Genomic DNA, 21,070 nt, shown 5'->3' on the forward strand with positions numbered 1-21,070 from the left:
TTTTTTACCCTGTTTCTGTAGTGCAGGACTGCAGGGGAGAGTCAGGGAGACGTCCTTCCAGCGGAGCTGTGAGGGAAAATGGCGCTTGTGTGCTGAGGAGATAGGCTCCGCCCCCTTCTCGGCGGCCTTTTCTCCCGCTTTTTAAGGAAAAACTGGCAGGAGTTAAATACATCCATATAGCCCAGGAGCTATATGTGATGTATTTTTAGCCAAAAAAAGTGTTTATATTGCGTCTCAGGGCGCCCCCCCCCCAGCGCCCTGCACCCTCAGTGACCGGAGTGTGAAGTGTGCTGAGAGCAATGGCGCACAGCTACAGTGCTGTGCGCTACCTTTACTGAAGACAGGACGTCTTCTGCCGCCGATTTCTGGACCTCTTCTGTTCTGTAAGGGGGCCGGCGGCGCGGCTCCGGGACCCATCCATGGCTGGGCCTGTGATCGATCCCTCTGGAGCTAATGTCCAGTAGCCTAAGAAGCCCAATCCACTCTGCACGCAGGTGAGTACGCTTCTTCTCCCCTTAGTCCCTCGATGCAGTGAGCCTGTTGCCAGCAGGACTCACTGAAAATAAAAAACCTCATTTTAAACTTTTACTCTAAGCAGCTCAGGAGAGCCACCTAGATTGCACCCTTCTCGTTCGGGCACAAAAATCTAACTGAGGCTTGGAGGAGGGTCATAGGGGGAGGAGCCAGTGCACACCAGCTAGTCCTAAAGCTTTTACTTTTTGTGCCCTGTCTCCTGCGGAGCCGCTATTCCCCATGGTCCTTACGGAGTCCCAGCATCCACTTAGGACGTCAGAGAAAGACTGGGCACACTTAGCTCCAGAATACAGCCCGTGGCTTCAGCTGCGTCACTAGGCTGCAGCAGTGAACGGTGCCCGGAGTGAGCGGCTTTAGGGCAGGAGAAGTGGGGGACTTAATAGATTGGGTCTTGGTTCCAGTGGTGGCTGACAGCTATCAGGTAGGGTAGATAAGAAGCCACGTAGTAATGAAAGCTCCAGAAAGCATGTCTGGATGGACTCAGGCCCCTCTTATTTATTATTTTATATACTAACAGGGGTGACAGGTGTGGTACATCCCTGCAAAGGCAGATCCAATCTCTTTCTCATCAGACTCTGCTGTCTTCCCTGCACTCTCACTCAGATGTTCACTGCTGCCAGTAGCAGACGTATGAGAAGCAGAAGTATGGTGGCAGCTGTATAGATCCTGATATGTAGTTCTCTATATCGTACTTACCGTACACACATCATCCTTATTACTAGTGAGAGAATAGAGGTAAGACACTGATGATGGGGGGTGTAACAGTGGAGTATAACCTAGCAGATGATGATGATTGCAGGGTATTATATGGTGTATTGCATGTAAAATACCTTGTTCCACACACCTACTCTGCTGTAGCAATATACCTTATATAAGGGTGAGTAACACATGTACAGGCTTACCAGCGTATGAGCACACACATAAAGGAATGCTACCTTACCAATGCTTCCAGGAGTAACGTTAGGAGACATTTCTCTGATCCATCAGCTCATATGACTGATGTTATTATTCATCTAGAATCTCCAATTCATACGATATGTTCCCCATCCATTGTTTTACATTGGTGCTGACATAGGACTTGGCGAGTGACTACATCTCCATTTATACTTCATGGTTAGTTACCAGTACAAGAGAGAGATATATCTAAGTCTTATTATAATATTACATTTGTTATTGTGTATTTCCATAATGTATTTTATTTCCAGCAGGTGGACACACGAGCAGGAATATCTCAGAAGGACATCTAATGTTATCCCCGGATTGTGAAATAAAAGATAGCGACAGACAGGATTCTCCAGGAGATAACCCCATTACCCCAATTATACATCCAGCTCTATCAGCTGATCCCCCTGATCCTGGGAAATGTTCTCCTGATCACTCTGATATTGGAGCATCTGTTACAGCTCTGACAGTAGATACAGTGTTTCCGTGTTCTATAGATGCCAAATGTTTTACACAGAACACAAAGCCTATTACCCATCAGCCAGCTAAGGCAGGTGAGAAGCCATTTCCATGTTCTGAGTGTGGAAAATGTTTTACATACAAATCAGCTCTTGTTACACATCAGAGAAGACACACAGGTGAGAAGCCATTTTCTTGCTCTGCATGCGGGAAATGTTTTACCCGGAACTCACAACTTGTTACACATCAGCAAAGTCACACAGGTGAGAATCCATTTCCATGTTCTGAGTGCGGGAACTGTTTTACATACAAATCACTTCTAATACATAAGAGAATACATACAAGTGAGAAACCATATTCCAGTTCTGAGTGTGGGAATTGTTTTACATACAAATCATCTCTTGGTGCACATAAGAGAAGTCACACAGGTACATCACCATTTCCATGTTCTGAGTGTGGGAAACATTTTGCACAGAAATCACAACTTGCTAGACATCAGAGAAGTCACACAGGTGAGAGGCCATTTCCATGTTCTGACTGTGGAAAATGTTTTATCTGGAAATCACAACTTGTTAGACATCAGCTAAGTCACACAGTTGAGAGGCCATTTTCTTGCTCTGAGTGTGGGAAATGTTTTACACAGAAATCATATCTTGTTATACATCACAGAAGTCACACAGGTGAGAAGCCATTTCCATGTTCTGAGTGTGGGAAATGTTTTGCAGACAAAATAGAGCTTGTTAGACATCAGAGATGTCACACAGGTGAGAAGCCATTTTCTTGCTCTGAGTGTGAGAAATGTTTTTCACGGAAATCGCAACTTGTTAGACATCAGCTAAGTCACACAGGTGAGGGGCCATTTCCATGTTCTGAGTGTGGGAAATGTTTTGATCGGAAATCAGATCTTGTTAAACATCAGAGAAGTCACACAGGTGAGAAGCCATTTTCTTGCTCTGAGTGTGGAAAATGTTTTACACAGAAATCACATCTTGTTATACATCACAGAAGTCACACAGGTGAGAAGCCATGTCCATGTTCTGAGTGTGGGAAATGTTTTGCAGACAAACCAGATCTTGTTAGACATCAGAGAAGTCACACAGGTGAGAAGCAATTTTCTTGCTCTGAGTGTGGGAAATGTTTTGCCCGGAAATCACAACTTGTTAGACATCAGCTAAGTCATACAGGTGAGAAACCATTTCCATGTTCTGAGTGTGGGAAATGTTTTGCACACAAATCAGATCTTGTTATACATCACAGAAGTCACACAGGTGAGAAGCCATTTCCATGTTCTGAGTGTGGGAAATGTTTTAGACAGAAATCACATCTTGTTACACTCCAGAGAAGTCACATAGGTGAGAAGCCATTTTAATCTTCTGGAGTATACTTATCATTGCCATGCATTGTTCTTCAAGGTTCTTATCCTATGTCCTGTGCTTTTTGCAATATACATGCTACCACTGGGTGAAATAATCAGATGTCATGCCCTCATCTACCACTGCTATACAGATGATCTGTCTTTTGTTCTGGGTACTGAGAACCCAGTACTAATCCTAAATGTCTCGCTGAGCTCCAGGTGTGGGTCATGCCAGTTGGCTGTGACTCAATCCTGGTGAAACATGTCCTTATGATAGAAGCTCACCAACAAAGGGCAGGGCTACAGCTCAACTTTGTTACCAACCAGACTTACGCTTGGGGGTTCAGGTTTACAAAATGCTGATCATGTGCAGAATCTTAGTGTCCTGGATGGTGGAGTGACACTTAAGACATCAGTATCAGCCACAATCAGATCCTCATCTGAGGAACATAGCCAGACTCCAGCACTTAATTCCCTCAGATCTACCTACAGTCATACATGCACTTGTATCATCACACATAGACTACTGCAATGTCCTCTACCTGGATCTCCCAGCAATAGAATTGCACCGCTTGTAGCTTGTAAAGAATGCAGCAGCCAGGCTGTTACCTAACCAGCCCGTTCCTGCCACATAACACCCATTCTCTGCTCCCTTCACCGGCTCCCTGTAAGATGGTGACTCTGGGCCTAATTCAGGTTGGACTACAGTGTGTGATCCAAACGGAATTATTGAGAAAAAGTTGCGGACGCATGCGCAGCGCCCGTCCTGCGTATGCACCTTCATTCTCTACAGGGGGCTGTAGGAAATGTGATTGCTTCTTGTTAATCAGGCAGAGGCTGTCACGGGGTGGGGGGTAAAGCTCCATTTCCAGTGAGAAGATGGAGCGTTACAAGTGCGGTGTTGCGAGAAAGGGAGGCGGACAAATGGGCGTGTTCACTGTGGCTGCATGACATCACACGCAGCCATCGCAATCTAGAAGAACGCGGTGGGGATCCTGCGGGTGCAGCTAAGCTGGCAGGATGCTTCACTAGTTTCTAAGATGTAGCAGAAATTGTGGAGCGATCGCAATTTCTGCTTCATCAAGGGGGGAGGCGCCGGTCAGCATACTGGGCTACCTCGCCCTGCGATGGGCAGCCCCCAGCACGCTAGAAAAAGGATTGCTAATTAGCAGCATCTGCTATCCTTACTGACTTACTGTAGGCCCCTGTTACATAATCTTACTGACTCTCCCAGCCCTACATGACCAGGGTCCATGTCCCAGAAGCAGCTTCTGCCTCCTTACTGACTTACTGTAGGCCCCTATTACATAATCTTACTGACTCTCTCAGCCCTACATGACCAGGGTCCATGTACCAGAAGCATCTTCTGCCTCCTTACTGACTTACTGTAGGCCCCTATTACATAATCTTACTGACTCTCCCAGCCCTACATGACCAGGGTCCATGTACCAGAAGCAGCTTCTGCCTCCTTACTGACTTACTGTAGGCACCTATTACATAATCTTACTGACTCTCCCAGCCCTACATGACCAGGGCCCATGTACCAGAAGCAGCTTCTGCCTCCTTACTGACTTACTGTAGGCCCCTATTACATAATCTTACTGACTCTCCCAGCCCTACATGACCAGGATCCATGTACCAGAAGCAGCTTCTGCCTCCTTACTGACTTACTGTAGGCCCTATTACATAATCTTACTGACTCTCCCAGCCCTACATGACCAGGGTCCATGTACCAGAAGCAGCTTCTGCCTCCTTACTGACTTACTGTAGGCCCCTATTACAGAATCTTACTGACTCTCCCAGGCCTACATGACCAGGGTCCATGTACCAGAAGCAGCTTCTGCCTCCTTACTGACTTACTGTAGGCCCCTATTACACAATCTTACTGACTCTCCCAGCCCTACATGACCAGGGTCCATGTACCAGAAGTAGCTTCTGCCTCCTTACTGACTTACTGTAGGCCCCTATTACATAATGTTACTGACTCTCCCAGCCCTACATGACCAGGGTCCATGTACCAGAAGCAGCTTCTGCCTCCTTACTGACTTACTGTAGGCCCCTATTACACAATCTTACTGACTCTCCCAGCCCTACATGACCAGGGTCCATGTACCAGAAGCAGCTTCTGCCTCCTTACTGACTTACTGTAGGCCCCTATTACATAATCTTACTGACTCTCCCAGCCCTACATGACCAGGGTCCATGTACCAGAAGCAGCTTCTGCCTCCTTACTGACTTACTGTAGGCCCCTATTACACAATCTTACTGACTCTCCCAGCCCTACATGACCAGGGTCCATGTACCAGAAGCAGCTTCTGCCTCCTTACTGACTTACTGTAGGCCCCTATTACACAATCTTACTGACTCCCAGCCCTACATGACCAGGGTCCATGTACCAGAAGCAGCTTCTGCCTCCTTACTGACTTACTGTAGGCACCTATTACACAATCTTACTGACTCTCCCAGCCCTACATGACCAGGGTCCATGTACCAGAAGCAGCTTCTGCCTCCTTACTGACTTACTGTAGGCACCTATTACACAATCTTACTGACTCTCCCAGCCCTACATGACCAGGGTCCATGTACCAGAAGCAGCTTCTGCCTCCTTACTGACTTACTGTAGGCCCCTATTACATAATCTTACTGACTCTCCCAGCCCTACATGACCAGGGTCCATGTACCAGAAGCAGCTTCTGCCTCCTTACTGACTTACTGTAGGCCCTATTACATAATCTTACTGACTCTCCCAGCCCTACATGACCAGGATCCATGTACCAGAAGCAGCTTCTGCCTCCTTACTGACTTACTGTAGGCACCCTATTACAGAATCTTACTGACTCTCCCAGCCCTACATGACCAGGGTCCATGTACCAGAAGCAGCTTCTGCCTCCTTACTGACTTACTGTAGGCCCCTATTACACAATCTTACTGACTCTCCCAGCCCTACATGACCAGGGTCCATGTACCAGAAGCAGCTTCTGCCTCCTTACTGACTTACTGTAGGCACCCTATTACAGAATCTTACTGACTCTCCCAGCCCTACATGACCAGGGTCCATGTACCAGAAGCAGCTTCTGCCTCCTTACTGACTTACTGTAGGCCCCTATTACACAATCTTACTGACTCTCCCAGCCCTACATGACCAGGATCCATGTACCAGAAGCAGCTTCTGCCTCCTTACTGACTTACTGTAGGCACCCTATTACAGAATCTTACTGACTCTCCCAGCCCTACATGACCAGGGTCCATGTACCAGAAGCAGCTTCTGCCTCCTTACTGACTTACTGTAGGCCCCTATTACACAATCTTACTGACTCTCCCAGCCCTACATGACCAGGGTCCATGTACCAGAAGCAGCTTCTGCCTCCTTACTGACTTACTGTAGGCCCCTATTACATAATCTTAATGACTCTCCCAGCCCTACATGACCAGGGTCTATGTACCAGAAGCAGCTTCTGTCTCCTTACTGACTTACTGTAGGCCCCTATTACACAATCTTACTGACTCTCCCAGCCCTACATGACCAGGGTCCATGTACCAGAAGCAGCTTCTGCCTCCTTACTGACTTACTGTAGGCATCCTATTACAGAATCTTACTGACTCTCCCAGCCCTACATGACCTGGGTCCATGTACCAGAAGCAGCTTCTGCCTCCTTACTGACTTACTGTGGGTCCCTATTACAGAATCTTACTGACTCTCCCAGCCCTACATGACCAGGGTCCATGTACCAGAAGCAGCGTCTGCCTCCTTACTGACTTACTGTAGGCCCCTATTACAGAATCTTACTGACTCTCCCAGCCCTACATGACCAGGGTCCATGTACCAGAAGCAGCTTCTGCCTCCTTACTGACTTACTGTAGGCCCCTATTACATAATCTTACTGACTCTCCCAGCCCTACATGACCAGGGTCCATGTACCAGAAGCAGCTTCTGCCTCCTTACTGACTTACTGTAGGCACCTATTACATAATCTTACTGACTCTCCCAGCCCTACATGACCAGGGTCCATGTACCAGAAGCAGCTTCTGCCTCCTTACTGACTTACTGTAGGCCCCTATTACACAATCTTACTGACTCTCCCAGCCCTACATGACCAGGGTCCATGTACCAGAAGCAGCTTCTGCCTCCTCACTGACTTACTGTAGTCCCCTATTACATAATCTTACTGACTCTCCCAGCCCTACATGACCAGGGTCTATGTACCAGAAGCAGCTTCTGTCTCCTTACTGACTTACTGTAGGCCCCTATTACATAATCTTACTGACTCTCCCAGCCCTACATGACCAGGGTCCATGTACCAGAAGCAGCTTCTGCCTCCTTACTGACTTACTGTAGGCCCCTATTACATAATCTTACTGACTCTCCCAGCCCTACATGACCAGGGTCCATGTACCAGAAGCCGCTTCTGCCTCCTTACTGACTTACTGTAGGCACCTATTACATAATTTTACTGACTCCCAGCCCTACATGACCAGGGTCCATGTACCAGAAGCAGCTTCTGCCTCCTTACTGACTTACTGTAGTCCCCTATTACACAATCTTACTGACTCTCCCAGCCCTACATGACCAGGGTCCATGTACCAGAAGCAGCTTCTGCCTCCTTACTGACTTACTGTAGGCACCTATTACATAATCTTACTGACTCTCCCAGCCCTACATGACCAGGGTCCATGTACCAGAAGCAGCTTCTGCCTCCTTACTGACTTACTGTAGGCCCCTATTACACAATCTTACTGACTCCCAGCCCTACATGACCAGGGTCCATGTACCAGATGCAGCTTCTGCTTCCTTACTGCCCTGGTTACTTCCATCTGTTGATGAAGGACTGTTAGTACCATAAATCCCCAACTAGTGCTTGGATGTCAGGGAGACAGGTGGGTGGTAGTGGGGAGAGTCAGGGCGGTGGCAGTAGTGGGGGAGAGATAGTGGGTGGCAGTAGTGGAATGAGACAGGGTGGTGGCAGTAGTGCGAAGAGACAGGGCGGGTGGCAGCAGGGGGGGACAGGTTGGTGGCAGTTGTGGAAGGAGACAGGATGGGTGGCAGTAGTGGGGGGGTGACAGGGCGGTGGCAGTAGTGGGAGGAGACAGGGTGCGTGACAGTAGTGGGGGGAGACAGGCCGATTTGCAGTAGTGGAAGGAGACAGGGTGGGTGTCAGCAGTGGGGGGGGGGGACAAGGCAGGTGACAGTAGTGGAGGAGACAGGGTGGGTGGCAACAATGGAGGGAGATAGGGCAGGTGGCAGTAGTGGAGGGAGATGGGGCAGGTGGCAGTAGTGGAGGGAGACAGGGTGGGTGGCAGTAGTTGCGGGGAGATGGTGGATGTCAGTAGGGGGGGCAGGGTGGGTGGCAGTAATGGGGGAGATGGTGGTGGGTGGCAGTTGTGTGGGGAGACAGGTCATTGGCCGTAGTGGTGGGAGACAGGGTAGGTGGCAGTAGGGGGGGAGACAGGGATGATGGTCACAGTGCAGTACCAGGGGCTGCTGGAGGCAGTAAAGAGATGAATGGGTCCTGCACAGAATCAGTTGATAATTAGACTCAATGATTATTATGCTTCCTTATTTCTAATTAATCCCTTGTATGTGTTACTGTTATTTGCTGTGTCAGCCTTTATGTGTGTTCTGTGTAATAATCCTGAAAGTAGTGCTGCTACCGATCTCATATCATTTGTAGTAACTTGGAAAAGATGAGATATGAGGTGCACTCTGGAAGCTTATAGGGGGTTAATCAGAAAAATGCAGATGTGACATCACACAGCCCACCGGAAAATGGTCCCGGCCCGCCCGCCTGCGTTCGCCTCTCAGGGATGCCGCTACAATGTGTGTCTGCGCGGCCGCTGCGCATGTGCATTTTGCCACCACCAGCAAACTGCTGAGTAAAGTATTTTTTACGTTTAAAATATAGATAGACAAAAATATGTGTATTAAAGATATGAAATAAAGTAGTTTAAAATCAAAAGATTTCCGGTGTGATTTTGGCTATGTCCAATTTTGCAAATTTGAATAGTGGGATGATATAACGGGAGGGAAGGGGGGGTCTCTTTCTGTGTAAAGAAAGTTTTATTTGTTGGTTTTAAATAAATAATGTCTGTTCAAATGTTGTTTTTTTATTTGTAGGTGAATTAGGGTTGTTGTATTTGGAAAAATAAACTTACCTGACCCTTGCCTGGAGATGTCCATGTATGAAGGTATGGGAGATACCTGCTGCAGTCCCTTCTACTTACATTTGGGAGGACCGGTTGTTTGGGGGGAATTAGCAGCAAATAGTGAATGATACATTGGCTCCATAACGTCTCGCTGACCCTCTGATTCTTACAAAAATATGTTACACAAAATGACATTTGCATTAACAGCCATTAATTAAACAAGAAAAACACTTTTTTCAAAAAACTATATAAAAAAATAGAAGAAAATCGCCAATTCTGGTCTGGACTCATTGACTCTATCATGAGAACAAGAGTCTTTTTAGCAAGGACTATGCCAACAGTAACCAGTAGAGGAATCAGGCGTATCCCACAGAATATCAGTGCTGCCTCCATACATTGGGGAGAGAAGATAAAGTGCAGATTTCTGAACAGTGCTTTTAGAAGGAACATAAGAAGTGTATAGATCACAATGATCAGAAGTCCGGGACAATGAGGTGAAGAAACCAACACTGTGATACTAATGACATATTTACATATTCATCACAGATAACGAAATACACACTAACACGTTCAACAGACCAGTGGAGGTCAATAGCTTCATGCTAACCTCCAGCTGCCACCACCCAAACTGGTTGAACAGTATCCCAGTAGGCCAATTCAAAAGGCTCGGGAGGAACTGCTCCTGAGTCAGCGATTATGAGACACAAGGACAAAGTTTAAAATTTAGAGAGAAACAGTACAATACAGAAAAGGTACAGACAGCATATACCATGGGTAAGGGAAATGATAGGCCTCCCCTCCTACAATACAAAAAGAGATCAGAACAGAAAACAGACAAAGAAGAGATCCCTTTCATAACACAATACACAAAAAAAGCAAATCAGATTAAAAAGATTATAAACAAACATTGGCCGATACATCAAGATGACACAAGCAGATATCATACCTCCAAAACCAAAAGTAGTGTTCCTGAAAGCACCAGACATTAAGAAGAAGCCGGTACACAGCCACATACCACCAAAAAACAACACAAACTACTATAGATGGAACACATAAAAAGGGGCTTCTACCACTGTGGGGCCTGCATGGGCTGCAAGACAACAAAAGCTAGAAGCACCACACCTACCCAAACAGTAATGTCTGTTTCACATTCTACAACATGTAACACACAGGACAACTTACCATGCCACAGCAAGGACACCATATATATGTTAGAATGTCCCTGTCCGCAACAATCCATAGGAAGGACTTTACGACCACTCAAAATGAGAATAAATGAACACATACGGAATATAAAAAAAGGTTCAGAAAAACATCCACTTTACATTACAAAGAACATCATGAATCAGATCTCACACTACTCAAGGTCACAGGGCTGAAGAAGGTTAAGAAAAACTGGAGAGAGGGTGACTACATACACACCATCAACAGGGAGGAACTGCTTATGATAATCCACATGGTGACCCGAACACCCAAAGGCCTCAACCAGGACAATGAAGTACGATCCATAATTTGTATATGAAGATAGTGGCGAATTATACTTACCGATAATTTCATTTCTTCAAGATACTCCATGGCAGCCATTACTCTGGGATTTATCCCTACTCCTAGATTTTAGACAGGAAGTTTTTTCTATTTTAGGCTCCGCCCCCTCTGGGAATATAGGTCCGTCCGCCTCTGGCTTCCCCAGTCTTTTGAGTGTCTCCTTGACGGAGCCTAAGAAAAAACAAAGATATATTGAGGTGGGAAAACTAGGCTGCCATGGAGTATCTTGAAGAAATGAAATTATCGGTAAGTATAATTCGCCACTTTCTTCTACGCTACTCCATGGCAGCCATTACTCTGGGATATACCAAAGCATCCTAGTAGGGAGGGAAATAAACCACACAGAACTCAAATGATGCTTAAAGTAAATCTTTATGCAGTTGCTTCCTTCAGTACTGCTTCTCCAAAGTGACCACCAGAGACATCTAAGCCATAGTGTCTGGTGAATGTATGGATGGACGACCACGTCGCTGCCGCACATATCTCTTTAATCGACACCTGCGATCTCCTTGCCCAGGATGTAGCCACAGCCCTCGTAGAGTGTGCCTTAATGTGGTCTGGAACTGGCCGGCCATTTTCTTGATAGGTGAATGCAATCAATTCCTTGATCCACCTAGAAATCGTGTTTTTAGAAGGCGATTCGCCTTTTTTGACTCCAGAGTATAGAACAAACAAATTCTTAACTTTCCGGAAGTCTTTAACTCTCTCCAAGTATATAGAGATTGCCCGCAAAACATCCAGCATATGTAGTCTTTCTTCGTAATCATCCGTTGGGTATGGAAAGAAAGATGGTAGAATGCTTTCCTGACTCATATGGAAGTTTGATACTACTTTTGGCAGAAATTCAGGATTATTCCTTAATATTATTCTGTCTGGAAGAATATTCAGGTAGGGCTCCTCAGCCCAGAGAGCCTGTAGTTCTCCAACCCTTCTCGCCGAAGTTATTGCCGTGAGGAAAACTACTTTCCAGGTAAGCATTTTTAAAGAGATTTCCCGCAGAGGTTCAAAAGGTGAATCCATCAGTGTGTTCAGAACAAGGTTCAGATCCCAGGTTGGCATAACTGATCTAACTCTAGGACGTTCCCTCTTGATGGCTTGACAGAATCTCTGTACCAGGCTATCCTCCGACAACTTCCTATCAAGCAATATACTTAAGGCTGATATTTGTACCTTGATGGTTGATACTGCAAGACCCATCTGAAAACCTTCACTTAGAAACTGCAGTACCTGAGGAACTTCCACCTTAGAGATTTCGGCATCATCTCCCAGCCAATCTCCAAATTTTCTCCACACTCTATAATAGGATTTTGAGGAGACGCTCTTCCTTGCTTTCATAAGTAAGGTGACAACCTGTTCTGAAAGGCCTTTAGTTCTCAGGATTGACCTTTCAACTTCCACGCCGTCAAATGAAGACTCTGTGGGTTCGGGTGAAAGACTGGTCCTTGACGTAGTAGCTCTGGTTCTACTGGTAAGATCAATGGACCTTGTATTGCCATTCTGAGTACTGTGGGAAACCACACTCTGTTTGGCCAGTGAGGTAGAATTATTATAACTACCGCTTTCTCCTCTCTGATTTTCCGTAGAACTCGAGGTATCATTGGCAGTGGAGGGAACACATAACTGAGACTGAAGTTCCACCTCTGGGAGAGAGCATCTGTCCCGTTGGAATTTGGGGACTGGTACCTTGAAAAGAAATGTTCCACCTTCGTATTCTGGGATGTAGCCATCAGGTCTATCTGAGGGTACCCAAACCTCTGTGTTATTAAGTGGAATACCTGAGGATTCAGCTCCCATTCTCCCGGTAACACCTCGTGTCTGCTCAGGTAATCTGCCACTAAATTGGATTCTCCTGGCACATGAAGGTCTGTTATGGACTTTAGATTTTGTACTGCCCAATCCAAAATCTTCGCTACTTCCACCCATAGATCTCGACTTCTGGTGCCTCCTTGTCGGTTTAAATATGCCACGACTGTCACATTGTCCGAGAACACTCTCAGATGAGACTGCACCAGCAACATCTGAAAACAACATATCGAATTCCACACTGCCCTCATTTCTCGTTTGTTGGAAGACATGAGTTTTTCTTGGGTGGACCATGACCCCTGGCATGTGTGACTTAACAGATGACCTCCCCAACCTGTGGCACTTGCATCTGTTAAGACAGCGTACTTGGGTTGCGCTAAGGACACTGACCTCTGCCTTAAACTCTGGTCCATCCACCAATCCAGGGACTTCTTTGCTCCTTGAGTGAGGATTATCTTGTGGTCTAGGTCTCTGCCTATACGGACCGCTCTGATTATGTCCCACTGGAACGTTCTCATTTTCCACCTGGCCCAAGGTACTACATCTATCGTAGAAGACAACATCCCCACAAGACGCAGGCCCAGCCAGAGTGAAATGCTGTCCTCTACCTGAACCAGGGATGAAAGATCTTGAATCTTTTTGCACCGGTCTTCTGATAATGCCACCGTGTACTTCTTTGAATCTATCCAAACACCTAGGAACTGCAGACCTTGTGTTGGATCTAGCTTGCTCTTCTTCCAATTTACTAGCCAACCATGAGCTTGAAGAATCTGAAGAGTCTTCTGTACAGTTGTTATTAGAGTCGCTTTCGTACTTGCACAGATCAGCAAGTCGTCCAGATACGGCCATAATGCTATGCCCATCACTCTCATATGTGCCACTAGAGCTAGAAGCACTTTCGTGAAGACTCTCGGTGAGGAAGACAGGCCGAACGGCAGGCAGGTAAATTGAAGATGTTTTCCAAGGACGTAAAACCTTAGAAACCTCTGGTCGTCCCTGTGAATTGGCACATGGAAGTAGGCGTCCTTCAGATCTATAGAGGCCATAAAGTCTTCCTGCTTTATCCCTAATAATATGGTCTTCAATGTTTCCATGTGAAACCTTTTCTTTATAAGAAATTTGTTCAAACTTCTTAAATCCAGAATGGCCCTGAACTCCCCTGATGGTTTCTGAATCAGGAACATCCTGGAATAAAAACCTTTTCTCTCCTCTGCCACCGGCACCTTTACAACCGCCTGTGTTTTGATGAGGTTTTCTATAATATCCTGAAAGGATATTATCTGTTCTTTTGACGTTAAAGTTTTTGACTTCACAAAATTCCGCCCTATCGGCTTCTTTATAAATTCTATGCGATAACCCTGGGAGATTACTTTTAATACCCAGGCTTCTTGAGTTGACTCCTGCCATCGATCCGCAAATTTCATTAATCTGCCTCCTACTGGCGCAGCACTCTGGGGCATCATATAGTCAAAATTTCTTATTTCCTCTTCTGCCAGACTGACGAAAGGACTGCCTGGTAGTTGTTGGAGTGTATCTACCATACTGCCTACCTGGCCTGTATGACCTGGCCTCTTTAAACTGCTGTTTAGGTGAAGAAGCCCTAAACCTTGTTTTCCTATCAAACGGCAGCTTTGCGGATTTACCGCCTGACATTACATTGATTATAGACTCTAGCTTACTTCCAAAGAGACGAGATCCTTCATAAGGAAGAGCTACCAATCTATTTTTAGAGTGGACATCTGCTGTCTAGGTACGCAGCCACAATGACCTTCTAGCCGCAACACCTGCCGCTAATGATTTTGCTGCATATTCTACTACCTCAAGAGAGGCCTCACACAGATACTCCACCGCCTTCATCATCACAGCCAGGTCTTTCTGCAGGTGATGTCTAGATACCTGATCCTCCAAATCACGATGCAGGTTGTTCCCCCATAGCCTCAGGGTTCTGGTTGTTGACACTATCGCTATCCCAGCCTTCAGCGTCACTGCTGATGCTTTGTGGACTTTTTTCAAGGAACTCTCAACCTTCTTGTCCATCGCATCCTTAAGCACCGCACCGTCTTCTAACAGGATGGTGGATTTGGAGACAACTTCCGCCACAGCAGCATCCACTTTAGGCAATTCACACCATTTAGTAAATTCTACATCCTGTACCGGAAACATACGCTCCAACCTTTTCATATAATTGAGACGCTTATCCGCAGTCTGCCACTGCACTGACATAATCTCCTTCAACACTTTATGCACCGGAAAACATCGGCTTTTCTTAATCCTATCTTCAAATAAAGGATACTGAGCATCATCCTCCTGTGCTTCATCCTTAATATTTAAAGCTCTATACATATGCTTTAGTAAGCTATCCACTATATCCAGATTAAATGACCTATCTGGCTCCTGAGCTTCCTCGGACTCTGCCGGCGAGGGACTATCAGCATAATCCAACACAACGAGACTATCTGAATCCTCAGCAGCATCTAGACTGGTCTGCGACCTGGATCTTTTAGCCCCCTAAAGCTCCTTTAATTCATCTTTTGTTACAAATGACTTTTTCATCCATTCCATTAGATCCTGAATCTGCTTAGATTGGCCCTGGGATGCTTCACAATCATCGCATAATTTGCTATGTTTATCTCCAGAAAAACTTTTCCTACATCCAGAACAAGCCAAATGATGCTTCTTTTTACATGTTCTTTTCCTAGGAACATCAGACACACTGCAACCAAAGAAAATGATATACTAAGCACCCTAACTACATAAAATAACAAGTGCCCTAAATGAGACTGCTTACCATTCCTGGGCACATGTAGGCGTGGAGGGAGACATCTCTTTATCCATGCTGCCCAAAATCTTCAGTCCAATTAGTATTAATTCCCCTATATGTGGGAATAGTACCTCTGTATCTCTCTCACTCTCAGCGGTGGACCGCGCCATTTTTATCCTCCTGTGACTCTGCCTCCGGGCGGCGCATGCGCAGACCGATCCGCGGCCACTTCCGGTATTTGGCCGCGTACTTCCGCCCGCCGCGTCCAGCGCTGCCCTCCAGGCTCAGCGCTACTTCCGCCCTCCAGGCTCCGGCGCTCACCAGCGGCAACGGGAGTGGGACACAGAGCTCATACAGGTTGCAGCATTATAGGTACATAGCGGTGCCAACTATTTCTACTCCCACAGGCAGTAATTATAGTTCTTGCATGAGCACTATATTTTTTCTGCCACAGGCAGTAATTATATATGCTCCATCCAGCATTTGTACTGCCACAGGCAGTAATTATAATGCTCCTCCATGGGTCCCGGGTGCCAAACCCCTTCCAGCCGCGGCTCACAGAGGCGCAATAGGCCGGGAAAAATCCTGGTAAGCCTCATATTTGAAAAACAACAAACAACTACACTGTCACTATCTAAGGAGACAGGAAAAAGACTGGGGAAGCCAGAGGCGGACGGACCTATATTCCCAGAGGGGGCGGAGCCTAAAATAGAAAAAACTTCCTGTCTAAAATCTAGGAGTAGGGATAAATCCCAGAGTAATGGCTGCCATGGAGTAGCGTAGAAGAAAATATATTTACATCCTGGGATCAAACACTCTCTAAGCCCACTAGTATCCAAGTAACTATATATATAACACCCAGGTAACACCTTTCTGATAGGAATAATACATTTATACAGAATACAGGCGCAAGATGAGACTATTTTATTCCACTCACACTTATTGGAGGAACATAATATAGTCTTCTGTTACGTAGTCAATGCAATGTTCAAAACAGACTGCAAGAACAACGGGAATTTATGTATAAAATGTGACATCTAGTAGCAAACAGTTTAAGTAATTTACTTGTATCAAGAAATGTTACTTTTATCAAGAAACCTACAACATTAGACACCGAGGGGCGATAGCGCAGGGAGGGTAATAAACCAACCTTATACCAAGTGTTATCTCACGCACCTCAACAAGAGATTTGTCATTTGTGAATGAGGTAGCATCAAGAACCAGACACTTGTAGATCTTCTTTTGATCCTTCATCAGTCACATTTCCACCACGATGTAATTGCCAAACGATTGCTCCAAGTCCGGGGGCCTATTAAGAACCTCCTCGGTGAGAGTAAAAAACTGCTGTGAGCTGGGCGTGGCAGAAGTGGGTTTCCGGATGACCTCCGCTGTTTCGGGGGTCATGGCTGTGGGGTTGGGTCATCCACTTCAGTTGTCTCACTCATGGAAGGCTTCACTTCCATCTCCGGTGTAATATCCAGCAATATAAAAGAAAAATGAACTCCATGTAAAAATGTGTGGGTACAATACAATACAAATGTTGATGTACTTACCAGATCCAGACTCTCCGATGCCTCCTCTTCCCAGGGCCGGCAACAGAAATCTTGGGGCCCCATAAACTGATATCTCTTGGGGCCCCCTACCCCCTCAACTCTTCCCCTCAATATAAATGTATATATATATATATAGATATAGATATAAATATACAGTATATACATACACACGCACACATATACATACACATACATATAAAAAACATACATATATAAGCACACATAAATGTCCATATACTACACAGACACAAACATACATATATAGACACAGACCCACAGATTGTCACAACGGTGAGGGAAATTGCAAGGACCCAGGAGGGACTGACCTTGTCTGTAGGGACATCACATTGGTAAAGCTGCAGTCGGCTGCTGTCTGATATTCCCAGTCAGTGTGCCTGGCAGTGCTGTGCCGCTCAGCTCCCCGGAGTCAGCGGCAACCGCAGGGACGGGCTGGCGCGGGTTCATGCGTAGTGACGCCGCAACGCTGGCAACACAGCACGGGAACAGCTCAGACCAAGTGATGGGGTATGCGGCGGGGGTGGTGTTTGTATTGGGAAGTAATTGTCTGTTAATTGACGTATGGGCGTCCTGGAGTGCATGGGAACCACAGCTTTCTTAGGCGCTGCCTACACATTTCTTGTGCCCCTGATGCTCGGGGCCCCCCTGATCCTTGGGGCCCCATACGGGTGTCCCCTTTGACCCCCCCCCTGTCGCCGGGCCTGCCTCTTCCACAAGAGTGGGAGAATCCGGATCCAGATTACACTGTGACCTTATCCTTGTCTCTTGATCCAAAGTGATTTTCATGAGTTCATAATACCACAGCATTGGCTTGTAAACCTCATCCGTCCCGTCTCTTGAACGTTGTGAATACATGTACTTCTTGTAATCCTACAAAAACACTTAGATGTTCCTGGCTCTACTGTATCTGATCAGCTGGTCATATGCCGATTCCTCTGTGTCCTGTTGGCATAGTCCACACTTATTACACGACACAGGCACTCGTTCTCCTGATACAATTCAATGAATCCAGACAAGAATTTGCGGTTTTTCTCTGCTGACATATTTGTGGGAAAAATATTATACACAAGTTAACTACAAAGTACAAGTGTAATGTACACACCTGTGTCATACAACCTGTATAGTAACGCACAAACAGCAACTTGAATTATGAGCTCCCAGCGGAAAATAGAAACCCATATCCAGCGCCGTTACACATTATTACACACTGTAATGCCCATTACACATTATTACACACAGTAATGCCCATTACACATTATTACACACCGTAATGACCATTACACATTATTACACACCGTTATGCACATTAAACATTATTACACACTGTAATGCCCATTACACATTATTACACACCATAATTCCCATTACACATTATTACACACCATAATGCCCATTACACATTATTACACACCATAATGCCCATTACACATTATTACACACTGTAATGCCCATTACACATTATTACACACCGTAATGCCCATAACATTATTACACACCATAATGCCCATTACACATTATTACACACCATAATGCTCATTACACATTATTACACACCGAAATTCCCATTACACATTATTACACACCATAATACACAAGACACATTATTACACACCATAATGTCCATTTCACATTATTACACACCGTAATGCTCATTACACATTATTACACACGTAATGCCCAATACACATTATTACACACTGTAATGCACATTACACATTATTACACACCGCAATGCCCATTACACATTATTACTCAGCGTAATGCCCATTACACACTATTACACACCATAATGCCCATTACACATTATTACACACCGCAATGCCCATTACACATTATTACTCAGCGTAATGCCCATGACACACTATTACACACCATAATGCCCATTACACATTATTACACACCGTAATGCCCATTACACATTATTACACAGCGTAATACCCATTACACATTATTACACACTGTAATGCCCATTACACATTATTACACACCGTAATGTCCATTACACATTATTACACACCATTATACCCATTACACATTATTACACACCATAATGCACATGACACATTATTACACACCGTAATGCCCATTGCACATTATTACACAGCGTAATGCACATGACACATTATTAAACGCCGTAATGCCCATTACACAATATTACACACCGTAATGTCCATTACACATTATTACACACCATTATACCCATTACACATTATTACACACCATAATGCACATTACACATTATTACACACCGTAATGCCCATTACACATTATTACACACCGTAATGCACATGACACATTATTACTCAGCGTAATGCCCATTACACATTATTACACACCATAATGCCCATTACACATTATTACACACCGTAATGCCCATTACACATTATTACACAGCGTAATACCCATTACACATTATTACACACTGTAATGCCCATTACACATTATTACACACCATTATACCCATTACACACCATAATGCACATGACACATTATTACACACCGTAATGCCCATTACACATTATTACACAGCGTAATGCACATGACACATTATTAAACGCCGTAATGCCCATTACACAATATTACACACCGTAATGTCCATTACACATTATTACACACCATTATACCCATTACACATTATTACACACCATAATGCACATTACACATTATTACACACCGTAATGCCCATTACACATTATTACACACCGTAATGCACATGACACATTATTAAATGCCGTAATGCCCATTACACAATATTACACACCGTAATGCCGATGACACATTATTACACACTGTAATGCCCATTACACATTATTAAACGCTTTAATGCCCATTACACAATATTACACACCGTAATGACCATTACACATTATTACACACCGTAATGCCCATTACACATTATTACACACCGTAATGACCATTACACATTATTACGCACCGTAATGCCCATTACACATTATTACACACCGTAATGCCCATTACACATTATTACACACCGTAATATGGGTATATGGGTAGAGCAATAATTGATATAAGCAAGTGAAATATAAAAGGGATTTAAACACAGGTTTTATTTATCAAATTTATGAGATCCTTTCACAAGGGGATTGTGATCTCAGAAAAAAACTCTTTTAAAGCTGCTCCCTGCAGAGCATTACTACTGCATACAACCTAAGTGCTCCCTGCAGAGCGTTACTACTGCATACAACCTAAGTGCTCTCTGCAGAGCATTACTACTGCATACAACCTAAGTGCTCCCTGCAGAGCTTTACTACTGCATACAACCTAAGTGCTCCCTGCAGAGCATTACTACTGCATACAACCAAAGTGCTCCCTGCAGAGTGTTACTACTGCATACAACCTAAGTGCTCCCTGCAGAGCGTTACTACTGCATACAACCTAAGTGCTCCCTGCAGAACATTACTACTGCATACAACCTAACTGCTCCCTGCAAAGCGTCACTACTGCATACAACCTAAGTGCTCCCTGCAGAACGTCACTACTGCATACAACCTAAGTGCTCCCTGCAGAGCGTTACTACTGCATACAACCTAAGTGCTCCCTGCAGAGTGTTACTACTGCATACAACCTAAGTGCTCCCTGCAGAGCGTTACTACTGCATACAACCTAAGTGCTCCCTGCAGAGTGTTACTACTGCATACAACCTAAGTGCTCCCTGCAGAGTGTTACTACTGCATACAACCTAAGTGGCCTTTTCTGGTAACCACTATGTGTTACAATGACCACTTTGTTACTACCTGTAGCGTATCACATGTTAAGACAGTGTTACTACCTATACTGTATAACAGTGGGATCATTCTCACAGGCACAAAGAAACATATATGTACAATTCAGCACATATGTAATAATATTGGTATTGAGAGGAAATGTTTTCCTATAACAAGTATATCATTGTAAAACCCAGGCACTGATGTGATCAAGCAATAGTGAAACGTACGTCAT

At 45.0% G+C, this 21,070-nt stretch overlaps 2 protein-coding genes across 2 annotated transcripts in view; one reads left to right on the plus strand and one right to left on the minus strand.

Moving 5' to 3' along the window:
- The window catches only part of LOC134984499 (oocyte zinc finger protein XlCOF8.4-like), a 167,112-nt gene that overhangs the window by 103,661 nt on the left and 42,381 nt on the right, over positions 1-21,070 (minus strand). The window lies entirely within an intron of this gene.
- Positions 1-21,070, plus strand: part of LOC134984523 (zinc finger protein 585B-like) — a 172,421-nt gene that overhangs the window by 61,063 nt on the left and 90,288 nt on the right. Inside the window, exon 6 of the mRNA XM_063950088.1 lies at positions 1,740-3,262. Within this exon, the coding sequence (XP_063806158.1) occupies positions 1,740-3,262 (1,523 nt within the window). The remainder of the gene's footprint in view (positions 1-1,739; positions 3,263-21,070) is intronic.

This window comes from Pseudophryne corroboree (genome assembly GCF_028390025.1).
Source record: "Pseudophryne corroboree isolate aPseCor3 chromosome 3 unlocalized genomic scaffold, aPseCor3.hap2 SUPER_3_unloc_6, whole genome shotgun sequence".
In the NCBI taxonomy this organism is placed as follows: domain Eukaryota; kingdom Metazoa; phylum Chordata; class Amphibia; order Anura; family Myobatrachidae; genus Pseudophryne; species Pseudophryne corroboree.